Source organism: Phyllostomus hastatus, unplaced genomic scaffold (genome assembly GCF_019186645.2).
Source record: "Phyllostomus hastatus isolate PE091 unplaced genomic scaffold, TTU_PhHast_1.1 phas_scaffold_585, whole genome shotgun sequence".
NCBI classification, from domain to species: Eukaryota; Metazoa; Chordata; class Mammalia; order Chiroptera; family Phyllostomidae; genus Phyllostomus; species Phyllostomus hastatus.
The window spans coordinates 2,102,388-2,118,462 of record NW_025334037.1 but is presented as its reverse complement, the minus strand read 5'-3'; the positions used below and the strand labels follow the sequence as shown (position 1 = coordinate 2,118,462).

Sequence of the window (16,075 nt, the reverse complement as noted above, 5' to 3'; positions counted from 1 at the left end):
TCCTACCGGGTGGGCTGGGCTATATTTAAGGGTACTGAGCCTAAGCATGTGGGAAGAGCTACATCAGCAAACGAATCAACACAAGGACTTTCACTGCATTCAAGGACTGGGAATACTACAGGGCCCAAGCTGGCCCCTTCCCTGACGGGCTAGCAGGGGTGTCCAACCTTTTGGCATCTCTGCACCACCCTGGAAGAAGCGGAGCTGTCTTAGGCCACATATTAAATACACTGCAACATGTAATCACAAAAACATCTCATAGTGTTTCAAGTAAATTTACGATTTTGTGTTGGGCCACACTCACAGCCACCCTGGACTGCATGTGGCCCGTGGCCGCACATTGGACACCCCTGGCGCTACAGGGTCAGAGAAGATACGGAACTGAGAGACCATGACTCTGGTGTGCCAGCCCATAGCCCTTACAGGGACGGACAGCACCCTGACACACCCACAACCCACATCCTCAGCCAGGGCCCTCCTTCTTCTCCGATTCCTGTGCCTCCTGCCCACTACCTCCCAGACACCTACAGACCAGGCCAGGCTTCATGGCTGGGCATAACCCCAACAGGCCAAGGGACCCTGGCCTCTGCACAAGGCACGAATAACCCTCACACACCCCCAGGGAGTCCACAGAGAGCGGAGAGGGGGAGACACCTTACCCCGGCACAGTAATCTCCGCTGATGGTTACCCGCTGGTACTCGGGCATGGCATAGAGCGCTGGCATGGCCTGGGAAGGTGCTCCAGGGAGCACAGGGGTTGAGGGAGACATGACCGGAGTGGCTGTCGGGGGGCCCTTCCAATCTTGCTGCGTTGGCATTTGCAGAGACAGGGACTGGGACCGAATCATCTTGAAACTTTTCTTTCTAAAAGCCAAGGACAAGGAGAAGTGGGAGACATCAGTAGCTAATTGGGGCAAGTGATAAAGAGTCTTGTTATGCACATGGCAGGAGAATTTTGCTCTGATTAATCGCTGATGCTGGCCCTGCCATTAAGAAGATCTAATTATCTGTGCCTTGCTCTTACATACGTCTCTTTGCATAAGATACAGAACAGCCATCCAGATACCCATCCCTGTTGTCACTGACAATGGCCATGGGCTGTCTGCACTGCACACAGAGCATTAGAGTAGGCGGTGTCTCAGGAGACAGAGGGCAGACCACCCACGACAGGAGAGGTAAGGACAATGTCAAACCAACCAGCATGCTATCTTCAGATAACCCAAACTCTAGTCCCAGCATACAACCAGTCTCAGGAAGGACCATGAGCAGGCTCACAGAGAGAAGTTAGAAAGAACTTCAGAGAGTTAGAAATTCGGGGCATTGGAGCCAAAAGACATCATGACGATGGACCAGAACCTCTGGCTTGTTTCATCGAAGAAGAGTCAGGGGCCCGGAGATGGGAGACGGCTTACTCAGAGTCAGGAGGCGAGGTGGCGACTAGCCCTCAGCCTGCCACTCCCTGGTACCTGCTCCCCCGTCACCCCTGCTGCTCCTTCCTCCAGCCTGACACATGCACCCTCCCAGCTGCTCCTGCTGGCCAGGCACAGACATGTGTCTCTGTTATGAAAAACGGAATGATTCAGCATCAACTTCAGGTCCCTCTGGACCTGTCACCTTGGCACCAAAATATGACTTCACAAACTCCTGGAGAAGTGGGCACAAGGTTGGTTTAAAATGCTATAAGCTCATGCTTATTTGTGATGCTGATCTGTGAAATACTCACCTTCCTCATTAACTAAGTAGTCACATTTCAAATGACACCACCCCAAGTCCTAGGATCCCAGGACAGGAGTTAATAGCAGAGAGCTGAGACCCTGAACACTCTCCTCTCCTGCATCCCCTTCTGCTTCCAATGGAACGCAGTCCCCTAGCATTGCCACCCCATGGTGTCCATGCTAGAAACAAGAAGACCGGTTGCCCTACCTTGTGCCAGAGGGCCCAGCAGCCTCACGGATATTTATCCCACTACAACTAGGGCCGGCAGCCACCAGCAAAGGACTTGGTGACAGTCGTGCCCCACCAGAGTTCACCACACCCCTCCATTTCTCTAGGCACCTGTGACATCTATAGGGTGTGGAGAAATTGGTTCATCTCTAAAAGAGCCTCATGGCTCACAGGAAGCAGCTGTCTTCTTCCTGGCTCTTGGCCAGGTCTCCTCACAGACCCAGCGACTGTTTTTCAGGAACCACATTTCCTTCCCCTGTTCATACACCCTCTGCTTGCCGCGGCTCACCTCTCTGGGGACAAGGCTGTTTACACCTGGAACAGAGGCGGCCACTTCCCAGGTGTCTGTTTTGCCCTGCCTGTGGCCCTGCACAACAGGTGCACTGGGCTGTTTGGGAAACTCAGCCTGAATGAACTCCAGGAGCCTCGGCCCCAGGCTTCCCCACGCCTGCCATCCATTCATCACATGGCGCTGAGCCGAGGGAGACGCCGACTGCCGTCAGTCCATCATCACCTCGACTAATGAGGTTCTCACTTGGCCATTGTTTGGACACTCACACTTAGAGGAAGAGCCATTCATTACTTTGGACTCCCTGTCACATTCTGACAGGCTTCCTTGGGTCCCCTGAGACTGGCTTCTGTGTCACTCGCATGCCTGCCAGGTCACTGTTCTTAATCTCTATGCCAACTTCTGCACATGCCTCAGCCGGGGCAGCCTGATGGCTGGCCCTGCCGAGGAGAAGCAAGGTGACATGTAAGGTGAGCAACAGGTAAGAATGGTATTTTTTTTTAAAAAAAAAGCCCCCAATGATCAGAAGGCTGACTAAGCCAACACCCCACCCGGATTGTCTTAGGAATGTCCATATTCTTCTGCCCAGTGAGGAAGCCAGTATCCACCTGCTAATGTCCAAAGAATTCTCCTTCTTGAAGACATGCATGGCTCCAGCGGTGGTCTTCAGGCGAGCGTCTGTTGTCACATGTGAACTTCATTGGGCCAGAGCTCAGACTTTGCAGGCTCAAGGCTTAACAACAGATGAGCCAACCCCTCCTGAGGGCCCACTCACCTTAAACAAGGACTCGGAATAACCAGAGCTAACCCTAAGCTTGTATCTCAGAAAACTGGGAAAGCTAAACAGAGCCCAAGGAGAGGGTCCTGTGTTCATTTCCTCCTGCTGCACGACAAACTGCCACAGCCATGTGGCTTCAGGCAACACCCGTTCGCTGGCTCACAGCGCTGCAGGTGAGAAGTCTGAGCGGGCACAGCTGCGCTCTACGCTCAGGGCGTCAAAGGCCAAAATCAAGGTGTTGGCTACACTGAGCTCTTACCTGGAGACTCTGAGAGGAAATCCACTCCCAAGCTCATTTAGGGTGTTGCCATGTGGCCATGGACTGAGCTCCCTGGTTCCTTGCTGGCCTGGGCGGGGGTCACTCCATGCCTGCACACAGACCTCTCCATCTTCAAAGGCAGGCATGGCACGTGGTGCTGTGCTCCGAATCTCTCTGACCTCTCCGTCTATAACCAGCCTGGGAAAGCTCCCTGCTCCGAGGCTCATGTGATTAGGTGAGGCCCACCTGGGAACTTCCCTCTCTGGAGGTCCACGGTGCCATACAGCACAGCATAACCCCAGGAGTCTGTGATGTCCAAAGGGTCTGGAGATTATGGAGGGACATCTTTGGGGGGCCGTTTCAGAAATGCTGCCTACCATAAGCCCATATCTCGTGTGCTTCCTACACAACCGAGGCTCAGCCAACAACTGTGAAAACAGCAGCCATGTGTGTGTATGTGTGTGTGTATGTGTGTACGCACATGTGCTTCTGTCCCTCTTAAGGCCACCCGAAGCCCCCCGTGTGTCACAACAACAGAGGGTTACCATGACTTTCATCTAAGTCATAGACTCATGGGGTCTCCTGGCTGCAAAGGGCTTTGAAGATAATACGCTCCAACCCTCTCATGAAGGCAGCTGTTGCTCGAATACCTCCAGTAACAGAGAGCTCACTTCATTTCTGAATAAGACATCAGCATTCAATCATTATTCAAAAAACATTTCCCAAGCACCTACTCTGGGCCAGGCCAGTGCTAGGCACGTAAACACGAGGTAAACAGAATATGATCTGTTGCCACTATTAGAAAGCACTTCCTTAGGATAGGCCAAGATCTGCCTGTTTACAGTCCCACCTGTTGCACCTCGTGCTCGCCCGGGGCACCAGAGTAGGCCAGCTCACTCTGTCCCAGCTGGCACACCCCCTCCTTTCCCGCCCACAAGCTCACCTGGCAAAAACACACTCCTGCCAAAAAAGCTGGCAGGATGTGGGACTATGAGAACACCAGCTCCAAGCAAAGCCAGGGAGCCCAAGGGGCCAGGGAGCAGCTTTGTCCTCCTGGGCCACAGACCTTCTTGCCCAACCAGGTTGTCAACACGAGATGATGAACAGCACATCTCAGCTGCTCGGATGCCCCCTCCTGCCCTATGGCCCTTGGCTGTCCCTGACATTCGCCATGTCCCCAACCCTACCCTGGCCCACTCCTCAGCCCTCCTCAGCTTCTGGGAACCAGGCATCCCAGAGCCTTTGATTATAACATTTGATTAATATGCTAAACCCAAGTTAAGACCCAGCATGCTCTTTGCTCTTCTAGAGAACAGCCAGCATCTTCCCAGGGAACTCTGAAGCCCCCTGCCCTGTGTACTCTGCCCAGAGGGCTTCCGGGCATGGAGGGGCACCAGCGCAAACCTTTCCCCAAAGGCTCTCAACCGCATACTGTGAGTCAGGGGGCCACCCGTGGACCTGACTCCATTCAATAAATGACCGTGTGCCAGGCCCTGGAGTAGACGGACAGAGAAAATATAACCCTGACTCCAGCGGCTGACTGGTGCCATACAGCCCAGCATAATCCAGGAGAGCTGTCTGCCGATGTTCAAAGGGTCTAGAGATTAGAGGGACATCTTTGGGGGGCCGTTTTAGAAATGCTGCCTACCATAAGCCCATATCTTGTGTGCTTCCTACACAACCGAGGCTCAGCCAACAACGACAAGAACAGCAGTCATGGGTGTGTATATATGTATGTGCACACACATGTGCTTCTGTCCCTCTCAAGGCCACCTGAAGCCCCACGTGTGTCACAACAATAGAGGCTTAGTATGACCGTCATTTGAGTCTTAGACTCACTGATGGCTAGACAGACTCACACAATGGGGTCAGTGCGGTGAGAAGCCCTGCATATTTCGGGGTCCCAGAGGAGACACCTAATCCAGACTCGGGGTGGGCATGGTGGAGCAGCAGTACCAGAGAAGACTCCCTGCATCATTCCCCGAGGGAGAGAGGGACATTCCAGAATTGGGAGGCTTGTTCGAACCCCTCCCACCCACACACTCACGTCACTCTGGCAGTACCTACCCCTCCAGACGAGGTACTCAAAAGGCTCCAGGCAGGAGTCACAAGCCAGCACTGGTTTTACTAACAACCTGAATCTGACCGCCATTAGGTGGGGCAGGCACTCCCCACTCCCCTCAGGCTCATCTGCGCCTACTGCTTCCACTGTCACTGCACTGACCCACGTGGAAGGGAGGACCCCAGGTCTGAGGAGCACAGCTGAAGCCCCAACACCTTCTCTGTGATTGAGACCAGAGGCCTCAGCCTATCTGAAAAGGAGAAGGTGGGAAGAGCTGACCACGACTTGCGCTGCATGAGGGGCCTACAGGAGGCATATGCGCAGGGCACTGGCACCCCCCACACAGTACTTACTGCTCCACCTGCACCTGCAGGCCAAGTGACCTGCTGCCTGACCAGGCGGGTGTAGCTTTGACTAACTTATCTGAAGCCCCTCAGGTGTAAAGACTCACAGCCTCAAGCCCAGCCTTCTCCTTCACTTTCCTCTGATAGACAACCAGTCCTCACCTACGGCTGCCCTTCCCCCCTCCCTCCAGACCAAGGGAAGGTCTCCATTCGCCTGCCTCCTCCCATCCCCTTTTCCCCAGTCCTTCCCAGCTGTCCTTCCTCCCAAAGGTCCCAGAGGTCAAAATGCTCCATTCTCAATGTGAAGAGCAGACGAACTGACTCTTTCAAACAAAGCTCCTCTGTCAATGGCCCTGAATCAACAAGTGACCTACCCGACTGAAGAAGTTTCATAAAATAAAATGATGGGCTGTGCTCAATTCATAACAAATGTCTGTTTATCTACTTTACTCCATACATTCTCGAGGGAGCAGCTGTTCTGGAGAGCTAAATTTTTCAGATAACGTCTGTCCCCTTCATACCCTAATTTTTAAAAATTCCAACTTAGGTGTAGCTTTTTAAAATACAAATCGTAATTCCTGTATCTTAATCTGAGCATGCTGAACGTAACCTAAAGTTCTCTTGGTGACTCCGGGGTCTTCACTGTACAATCCATCTTCGAGGCATTTTGCTCTGAGACGCTGTGCTTCGAATTCTTCAGAACCAGGGGCGTCCAGGACGGCTATGAATGCGGCCCAACACAAAGTCGTAAATTTACTTGAAACCTTTTTTGCCCATCTTCAGTTTTCATCAGTGTTTGTGTATTTAATGTGAGGCCCAAGACAACTCTTCTTCTAGTGTGGCCCAGAGATGCCAAAAGATTGGACACCGAGTATTAGCTCCTTTAATTCTCACAAGAAAGGCCCTTTGACTTTCCTCCTTGTGCAGACTGGAAAACAGCTCCTGCAGTTAGTTAGGAGCTGGCCCAAGGCCGCTCCACAACAAAGGATGAGGCTGTCTTGTGAACCCAGTGGACTGGGTCCTCAGCCTGGGCTCCTCATCCCCACACATCATTTCTGTGACCCCATCTCTAGAAGTCCTTTTCTCACTGCTAATCTGCTTCCCTAAATTTGTCACAGGGTCAGATAACTGAGCTTGTTGAATCTGTGTAAAGTAATAATAAACAGGAGATTGAAGGTGAGTACTAGGGGATGCCAGCTAAAAGATATGGGGTTTCTCTCGGTGATGAAAAAGATGTTCCAAAACTGGTTGCACAACTCTGCAAATATAATAAAAACCATTGAATGGTGCACTTTACACGGGTGGAGAGTATGTTATACAGATTATGTGGAAAAAGCAGGAGAGGCGAGGGAGCACTAATGTGCATTTTGGTTGCTGAGAGATTTTTCCTGTTGTCAGTGTTGGCTAAGCTCCAACTCCGTACTTTGTGGCATGGGTGAACACAGGCCAGGTAATATGACGGGATTCAAAGTGAACAGAAGATAGCTCCTGGGTACCACCAGCTGTTCCTGCCTTCCTGTCTTTGCCTCCTGACTTTGACTCCACAGAGAGTCCACCCTCCCCCTCACCTTGAGCCAGCCCCACAGCACAGCAGAGACCTGGACAATGTCATCTCCTCAGGGGGCAGGGCGCTGCAGTAAGCCCTCCCTGCTGGCCTCCCAGTGGGGGCCTGGCCTGTAAAATCAAGTGCTTCTCTGAGCCGCCCGGAGCTCTGGCTCTCTGGACTCGGCCCCCAGTTTAGGAGGGGTGATGTTTGAGCCCCACTCAGTTCTCACAGCGACTAGAATCCTCCACAGCAAGCCGCCATGTTTTAGGCGCTCATCTTCCTTACTCACAGATCACGTTTTTCTTCTTTTTTGTAAGAAGCTGTCTAACTTCCTGATTCTAGCTTGTGCTTTTACAATAGACTTAGAATAGTTTTGTTTTGTTTTGTTTTGTTTTTAGTGAGAGCAATAGAAAATGGTTGTAAAAACTAAAAAATAATTTGAAAAGCCTTCTCCAAACACTAGGAATATTCAGGAGTATCAGAGGAGCCAGGGTGGGGGAGGACTTTTTGAAAACTGGAAGCCCCACCTCACCTCACAATTTGAAACACAAATCTACCAACTCTGCATTTCTGAAGACCTGCTGCTGGCTTCTGGCCTGTGGGCCCTGGGCAGGAGGGCGCCATATCACCATTTGTATTTCAGAATGTCAGCTGAAGAGGAAGCTGTGGAGAAAGTTCCTCCACAAGTGTCCACACCTGAATATTTACACAACGGTACCCCTACAGAGCAGGGAAACTGAAGGAAAAAGTGGGGGGTACACGGGCCCCAGAGGGCACTGACACATGGACAGGGAGTGCAGGGACCAGGCTGTCGTTTGGCAGGAAAAAAAGCCAGTGGGTAGGGTGGAGCTTTGGCCCAGCTTCCCCCCATTTCATTCAGAAGCTGGCAATCCTATCCTGGGGAGCAACACCCAGTGTCACTCCACTGGCACGGTTCACGATGGCACCACAGACCCCACCCCTGCCGAACAAGGGGAAAGCCCTGGGGCAAAGTGGGGGGGTCTGTGTTCAAAAGACGTGAATTTCAGTTTCTGCTCTGCCACTTACTCGCTATGTGTCCTTGTACAAATTCCTCTGAGCCTTATTTCCCTAATCCAAAAAACCGAGGGCATAAGAATATCCACTTGATAAGCCTGATGTGGGGATTAGGGAACGAAAATAAACCACACAGCCCAGCACTTCACCCACAGTAAGAGGCAGCCACTACTGCTGCCCGTCTCCACCTGGGCAGCAAGAAGTCGAGAGTGAGCATGCACAGGGGGCTCACTGTGACCCAGGCCCCACCCCCAGCCAGGTGTTCATTCCCTCATTCCTCACAACACCTCAGGAAAGCAACTACTTTGACCATCCTCATTTTGTATGGGAGGAAGAAACTGGGGTGCAGAGAGATTTCCTAATTTGCCCAAGGTCACAGAGCATACTAGTGAGTGGCAGAACACCATGGTCCAGGGAGTAGTGGCCACCCCGATGTAGTGTCTGTGGTGGCCACGGGGAAACAGGATGGATTTGCTCCACCACACATCTGCTGCTCACCACCACAGGCTGAGTCCGGGCGTGTGGCAGGAGCCAGACGCCGTCCTCAAGGCCTTCCGGTCCACAGGGGCAGACGGAGGCAAACCGAGACCAACACAACCTGTTAAGTAGGGACAGAACAACATTTCTGAAGAGGGGTTTGCGAGGAATTTCTGGAAACCACAGAGCAGCACTTGGACTTAGAGGGAGAAGGCTTCCATTCTGCCGTTAGCCTGGGCATTGATAAGAAGAGAACAATCTCTTTTTACAGGCGTCAGGCCCATGTTGCACGTAATGGAAACTGGAGTCAGAACCCTCTTATTCCTGGTGATAAAAAAAATGCCAGGGATCCTCATTATTAAAGTTCTAAAGTGACCAATTTATAAGACAGAGAAGGCCCTTCAGACCCGTCAGTCCATAAAATCACCCTCTGTTAAGCCAGTGCAGCGTGGGCGAAGGTCTCCACAGTCCTGCTCTTCTTCACCCACCGGGGATGGCCGTGCCGCCGAGCGAGGGGCCGCCCCACCTCTCCCAGTACAAGGCTGGCACTCAGAGTTGGCTGAGGGCACAACACCCCTTCATTTCATGGGCTCAGATCCCCTCTGAGGAAGAAAAGCACTTATTTTATGGGTGATAAAGCTCTGTTCTTGCCTTTATACCAATACTTTACTCTTTAACTTCCAAAAAGAAGTTACGAAAAGACTGGACTTCCATACTACCAAGCCAAGAAAGGACTTGCCTCTAAAGAGGTACCTTAGTAAGAACCTGATCGCTGACTAGGTTGCAGAAAAGTTCTACTACATCAGCTACCGAGGTCTGCAGCGTGCTGGCCAGATAGGCACCCCACTACAGCCCCGCTAGACACTTCATCGAAGCTTTTCTGCTCTTTAACTCTGCCTCCCAGGCGAGATAAACTGTGAAAAGGTGAGGGCTTCCCATTGCACTTGGACTAACATCCAAACTTCTTATCCAAGAGAGCACAGGGCCAGTCTGATCTGATACCTGAGGTCACGGCTCTTACCCCTTTACCCACACCTCTACCCCACGTGGGCCCTGCAGATAGAAGGCCTTTGTCCTGGCTCCTTTCCCTGTAAGGCTCTCACCAAGCTCTACACACGCTAGTCCCATTACACCCCGTAAGCATCAGCTACAATGTCACCTCTTCCGAAAAACCTTCCCTAAATACCCCATTGGAAAAATGACTACCCCACCACCACCCCAACATACACACAGCTTTTCTTTCCTTCTCTCGACTCCTAGTCTCTCCTACCTAGCACCTGGCCTGGGCCTGGGCCTGGGCCTCTTTGTCCTCAGATCTACTCCTCACCCTCCCCTGTGCTTCCAGCTATGTGAAAGCTGGTTTCTGGCTAGGTCTGGCCAATGGCAACCATTCGGGGAAACTGGAAGATGTCCTGCATCTCTCTCTCTCTCTGCCTTGGGAGACATCTCTGCAGCTATTGCTTTGCTTCCTTGGCTCCAGCATCCACTGGAAAACCACTGCAGTTCCAACGTCTCTATGCTGGGCTCCAGCAACTGCAACTCTCTCCACGGTCTCTCTGGTGCAGGGTGGTGGCTGCTTTCCACTGTGTCTAACGTCTGGGCCGCCTCCCATGCCCCTGCTTGTCTTCTCAGCTCTCTACCACCTCTGTAACCAACTCCCTGCGTGAAACACGTACTTCCAATACTCAGGTGGTTTCTGTTTTCCTGATTAGACCCTGACTGATATAGCACATAACTTATTTTTTTATTAATTTGTCCAGTTACTTAATTATTGTCTAGACCCACTGTATACACTATAGGGCAGGGACAACAGTGGTCGTGTTCACTATTACATCCCCATTGCTCAGCACAGACCCTGGGAAATAGTGAACTGAGTTCATTAATAATGGAAAGTACTTGTCAAGTGATGATAAGAAGTAAAATTTATATTTCCTAAGAAATCCTAAAATTTCCAAAAAGAAAATGGACATTTCATTTGGAAATAAATGGTGTGTATTTATACACCTGATCCATTATAAGAACAGCAGCAAAGAGAGAGTGGTTTCTTTCATCTTTTCAAACAAACAGGAGCACCAAAATGTCCTTCAAGAAATTGGTGATCAAGAGGTTTTGGTTAAGAAGTAAACTCAGTGCCCAGAGACAGACCAGTTCCCACGAGCCACCTCATCTCAGGACAAACACCCACAGTCTGCCTGGGTCTGCACAACTGGGCACACGACAGCTGAGTCGTGGGGACAAACCTTTTCACGCTCTCCAGAGACTCCTGCTCCGCCAGCTCCTTCTGCAGCTCTCTCTCCTTGGCCTCCTTCTGGCCGATGGGGCAGTCCTCGGGGACGGTGAAGAGGGACAGGGCATCTTTGCTGTCCTCTTCTCGGAGCACTTTAGCAAACACCTTCTCGGCCAGGAGCCGGACTTGCTCGTCCACCTCAGAGATGCTCAGCTTGGGGAATTGGCGCGGCATCTCGGCTAGCAGAAAAAGAACACACATTAACCTTCCTGAATTACTGGATAGCCTGAGTCACAGCGTGGGGGCAGGCTGGGGAGCAGAGAAGGGCCGGGCCGCCAGTCCTCGGGGTCAGCTGTGTACTTGGGACGTCCCTTGACCAAGCCCAGCACACCAATTTTTAAAACTAGCTCAATAAGTAATTGGATGTGAAGAGTGTAGGGCCACTTACATTTCATGAGAAAGCAAGTGTTCAGAAGTCAAAAAATGAACTATCCCACTAAGCGTGCCTCCATTTTTTTGACCTCAGGGAATTCGAAGCACACCGCAGCCCTGCCTCTCCCGGCTCTGTTTCCACGATGCAGAAGGGACAGGAGAGGTCAGCACCTTCCTCCTACAGATTATGAGGAGGCCATTCCAGGTGCGACAACGACCAGACCTCACTCCCACTGTACAGAGGGTTTAATGATTAGCTTAAGGTCCTGTGAGATGACAGCAGAGCCCTCAGGAACCCAAGACTGAATTCTTCATCACATGAAACAAGGCCTTTTGCTGAAAACAAAGAATTTGCAATCACGGTCCCACCGTCTTCCAAGCCCTCTGGCACTTGTACCAGGACACAGCAAATAAAATACAGCAGCCCCCCAGATCCAGGCGGAATATGTTGCAAGACCCCCAGTGGATGCCAAAAACCTCAGATAACATTGAACTCTATATATATGATTTTTCCTATACACACATATCTATGGTGAAGTTTAATTGATAAATTAGGCACAACTGGGAGATGTGTTATTGTTGTTCATCTCAAAGTGGGAGATGAACAACAATAACTAACAAAAATAGAACAATTATAATCAATATAGTGTAATAAAAGTTATGTGAATAAAAGTTATGTGAATGGCTTTGCGGCCATTATTAAGTAAAATAAGGGATCCTTGACTACTTTTACTGCAAGACGGTCGGTCTGATGGCCAAGAAGGTGAAATGACTAACGAGCAGGAAGCGTCTACAGTGTGGAGACAGTGGACCAGAGGACGGTTCCCACCCCCCGTGGAATGGGGCAGCCCGGCTAGTCAGAGTGGCATGCAATTTAAAATGTGTGAATTGTTTATTTCTGGAATTTTCTATTCACTATTTCTATACCACAGTCAACTGCAGGTAACTGAAACCGCAGAAAATAAAACTGTGGATAAGAGGGGACTACTGTAAAGGTTTAGAGACGGGGATACTCTTCACCTTGCACAGCCCAGCTGAAAAGTCACTTCCTCAAAGAAGCTTGCCCTTACCCGCCTCTCTGCATACTGGTTTCTTACTATCAGCGGTAGGCCTAAATCACCTAGTTGGTTCCTTTCTTTTCTGTTTTTCTGCCTTTTTGTCTTTTTTTTCAACACTTAGCACTTAAGTACACTCTGCCTTTATACTTGTGAACTCAGTTAATCCTCTTATTCCCATTCTACAGATGAGAAAATGAAGGCACAGTGAGCTCACTTGCCAGGGTCATACTTTAATAAGTGAGCAGAAACTTCAGCTGTTCCCCCCACCTTGGATCCCTGTCCTGCCCCACCCTGAGTCTCTGCCCAGGGATACGAACCCAGCACCTGGTTCCACCTATGCTGCTAACCACTATGCTGCCCTGCTTCTCTTTGTCCATCTGGTGTCAAGACAGGTGTCCCCATTGTCCCCAACACTTATGGCATCAGTGAATACTGCATCCTCTCGACAACCAGCTCTGGAAGAAGAGTTCCCTGTCCACTTTTTACCACAGTTTCTTTAGGGAAGGTTTAAAGAGAGAAGTGGTTTTGTCAGCCCAACAGATAAGGATGAAGGCTGGATAGTGCCCACTTGCCATCTGGCAGGAAGAGGAAGCAACTGCCAAGGAGGAGGGGCTCACGGAGCCACCCTGGGACAGCCATTCTCTTGGCTATCCCAGATAAGATAAGGCTAAGTGGTCCCCAAGGCCTCTCAGTTCTAAGTGCCATAATTCTAGGTACCAGAGAGGCTCCCAGTGCCCGGGAGGCTTGCCGCTCAGGTCCTCTCTGCCGCACGTGGGCCTAATTCATGACACGGACAGGAAGGAGGAAAGAGGCTAGTAACAGGCAAAGAACATCTGTGAGCCCATCAACTGTGAAACCAATTTCTCCCTTCCTTCCCCACCAGGACCCTGCCTTTCCCAGGCCTTGCTCACTCTCAGGGAGTTGAGGGGGAGGGAGCTGGTTTGGACAGAGGCATCTCGACATGCAACTGTGCTCGTCTGTACTGGCAGAGACCACAACAGCTAAGGCCTGGCCTGCAAAGAGGAAGAGGGACAGAGCAGCCTGGAGATCACCATGTCCTGATAGCAGAGAGAAGGGGAAGCTGGAAACCATCAGATCAGAGGCTGGGAAAAGAAGGTGACAGGGGAGAGAAATGTAGAGAAAGACAGAGAACTAGATCCAGGAGGAGCTGTTCAGCCAGAGCAAATCTGGACCTTTACCTGGCAACTCTAAGGCCACACAGGTCAAGGGCAACATCCAATAGGCAGCCATACCATTTAACATGTTCTAGAAGTTGCCTCTAAGAAAGGAAACTGAAGGAAGGAAAAGGTACAATGATATTTACACGCATAGCTTTAAAATGTCCAAATTAGAGCACACTCACTTGAGAAAAAATTGTTAAGCAGCCAAAATCATTATCATGAGGACAATACAACCACATAAAATATCTTAGCAAATAACAGTAAGTGAAAAATGAGTAAATAAAACTGTACCCATGCTTTGATTACAATGATATGAAAATGTGTCCCGTTGGGGACAAGGGCTGTAAGAGCGACTCACACTCAAATGGCAGGACTGCCCATGTGAGAGGCAATCCAATTTTGATCATTACTGCTGTCATAATGCCATTTTAACAAACACAGAGGAGGTAGAAAGGAAGCGAAGAGACTGGAGTGTTTATAAAAAAAGAAAAACATAGAAAAACAAATCAAACTTCAACATCCCGGGTTTGGGCAGTTACCCCCACCTAACCCATACCACAGAGAGGCAGCCCAAAGGGAATCGCACCACTGAGGCCCATCTCTGCGTTAGCTCCTGCCCTGGACAGAAACTGCCTACCACCACCTTCCTATCCCCTATGCTTTACCCCCACAAACACACATAAGCTATACCCCCCAAGCCCTCTCAGAAATGGACATTTGAGGGGTCCTTTGTGTCTGAGGCTCTCATGCCAGATCTTGCCATATTCTTCCAAGGAGTGTTCTCAACTTGCTCAAGTCAACTAAACACACTTTTCAGAATGCACCTTTCTACAAAAGAGCTCCTTCTTTCTTTCACTTAAATAGCTTCAATCAGCCTTTGTCAAACTGGGTCCCCTAAGAAGTCAATACCTATTGCTGGTAAAACAGGTCTCATAGTCAATTATTAGGGAGATGCTGCATTCCAGAGCCCCCCAACGCAGATTCACAGGGCACATCAAAAACTCCAGGGTCACCGAGTAGCATTTTCCCACAGAGCCACCCCCACCCCGTTTTTTTTTAACAGACCCCTATGAATCTCCTGCAGAGCTACTACCAATGTCTTAAGTAATCAGTGGGGGCTTCATTCTATGGCTTACTATGAACCAAGTGACCCAGAAGGGTTACTTGGGCTAAGCCCATTTAACATTTAGCTGGGCTAACTCAGTGGGTCTCAGGAACCTCCTGTACACCTGCTGTCTCCTGGACAGCCTGGGCAGACAGTTCCCACCTGCCAGCCCCTCCCTCCACTTCTTGTCTCTCTTCTCAGACCTACAGACACAGGCCAGGCCACAGGCAGAGGAAAGCCCACTCTGCAGATGCAAAGCAGGGCTTCAGCTCCAGCTGCTTGTTCAAGCCTGATTTTCAACTTTGTTGGCTAGAGCCAGCAGGCTTGGGAGGCTTAACTGTGAATTCACCAGCACTGGCTAGTGATACAGCTTATCTCACCATTACATACAACACCCTCCAGGGAGCCTGTAGAAGTGCCCCAAAGTCAGAAAGCTGTCCAATGCCACCCATTTCAACAAACAATAACTGTGGCACCACAGCCCCTTCAGAAAGGAAGCAGAGAGCCACTTAAATCCCCTCCTTACATAAATGAAGCTGTTCCCTGCTCTTGCCAGATTCCCTTCGTCAGAACCCACAGCACAGACCTGATCCTAGCAGCGGAGTCTCCATGACTGCTCCTGAGGATGCCACACAGGTGACGCTCTCAGGCCAGGGCTGCGAGCTGCCTGGAGGCTGAGCTGAGTCAATGCAAGTGCAGCTAGCTGGGTCGTATCTGCCGTTGCCGGGGTGGGAGGTCTCTGCTTTGCATATCTGTGAGCAGCCTTGAGCAACAGCAGGAAAAGTCTGGGCTGGAAATTCTCCCATGAATATGAAACAGAAGTGGAAAATTTCCAAGAGTCCTAAAGGGCTCGGGTCATGCCAATTATCCACGGCTGCTATATCCTGAATGCAGTGTCCTCGCCCTGTCCACAGCCTGCTCCAAAGTAAGAAGCTAAAACCACTGCTGTCCCAACGCAACAGCACATCCAGCCTTCCTGATTAACCCCAGAAGAAGCACAGCCTCCATCTAACGTCCAGACCCTTCTTGAAAGGTAAGCAGAAACGTGCAATACCATCCTTTGCTGCCTGCCCTCAGAAGGCTCCTCCCCCCGCCCCCACAAAACAACCCATCCAACACATGCCAGGGCTGGCAGGAGAGCTCTAAGCTCAGCTGCCCATAAGAGCTTTACCCCCCTCCTCTTCTAAAAGAGGGAAGGTCTATGAACTGCTCCCTCCTTTCCCAGAAAGGACAGAGACTCAGAAAGAGGGGAAACTGAGGCAGGGGAAAGCCAGGATGAAAAGCTGGCATACCTTGTTCCACTCCTTCCTTTCTTCCCCCAAGGAACCTGGGCACCAC

General features: G+C 50.7%; 1 protein-coding gene across 7 annotated transcripts in view; it reads right to left on the bottom strand.

The window, feature by feature from the left end:
* AMPD3 (adenosine monophosphate deaminase 3) overlaps nucleotides 1-16,075 on the bottom strand; it is a 45,422-nt gene that overhangs the window by 24,225 nt on the left and 5,122 nt on the right. For 4 of the 7 annotated variants that reach the window (XM_045825548.1, XM_045825546.1, XM_045825547.1 and 1 more), the window contains 2 exons: nucleotides 10,975-11,200; nucleotides 660-864 (listed from right to left, as the gene is read on the bottom strand). In XM_045825548.1, the coding sequence (XP_045681504.1) occupies nucleotides 660-864; nucleotides 10,975-11,195 (426 nt within the window). In that variant the 5' untranslated portion in view covers nucleotides 11,196-11,200. Of the gene's footprint in view, nucleotides 1-659; nucleotides 865-10,974; nucleotides 11,201-15,323; nucleotides 15,765-16,029; nucleotides 16,049-16,075 lie in introns of those variants that run through there. The other 3 variants (XM_045825549.1, XM_045825544.1, XM_045825551.1) reach the window with 3 other exon arrangements.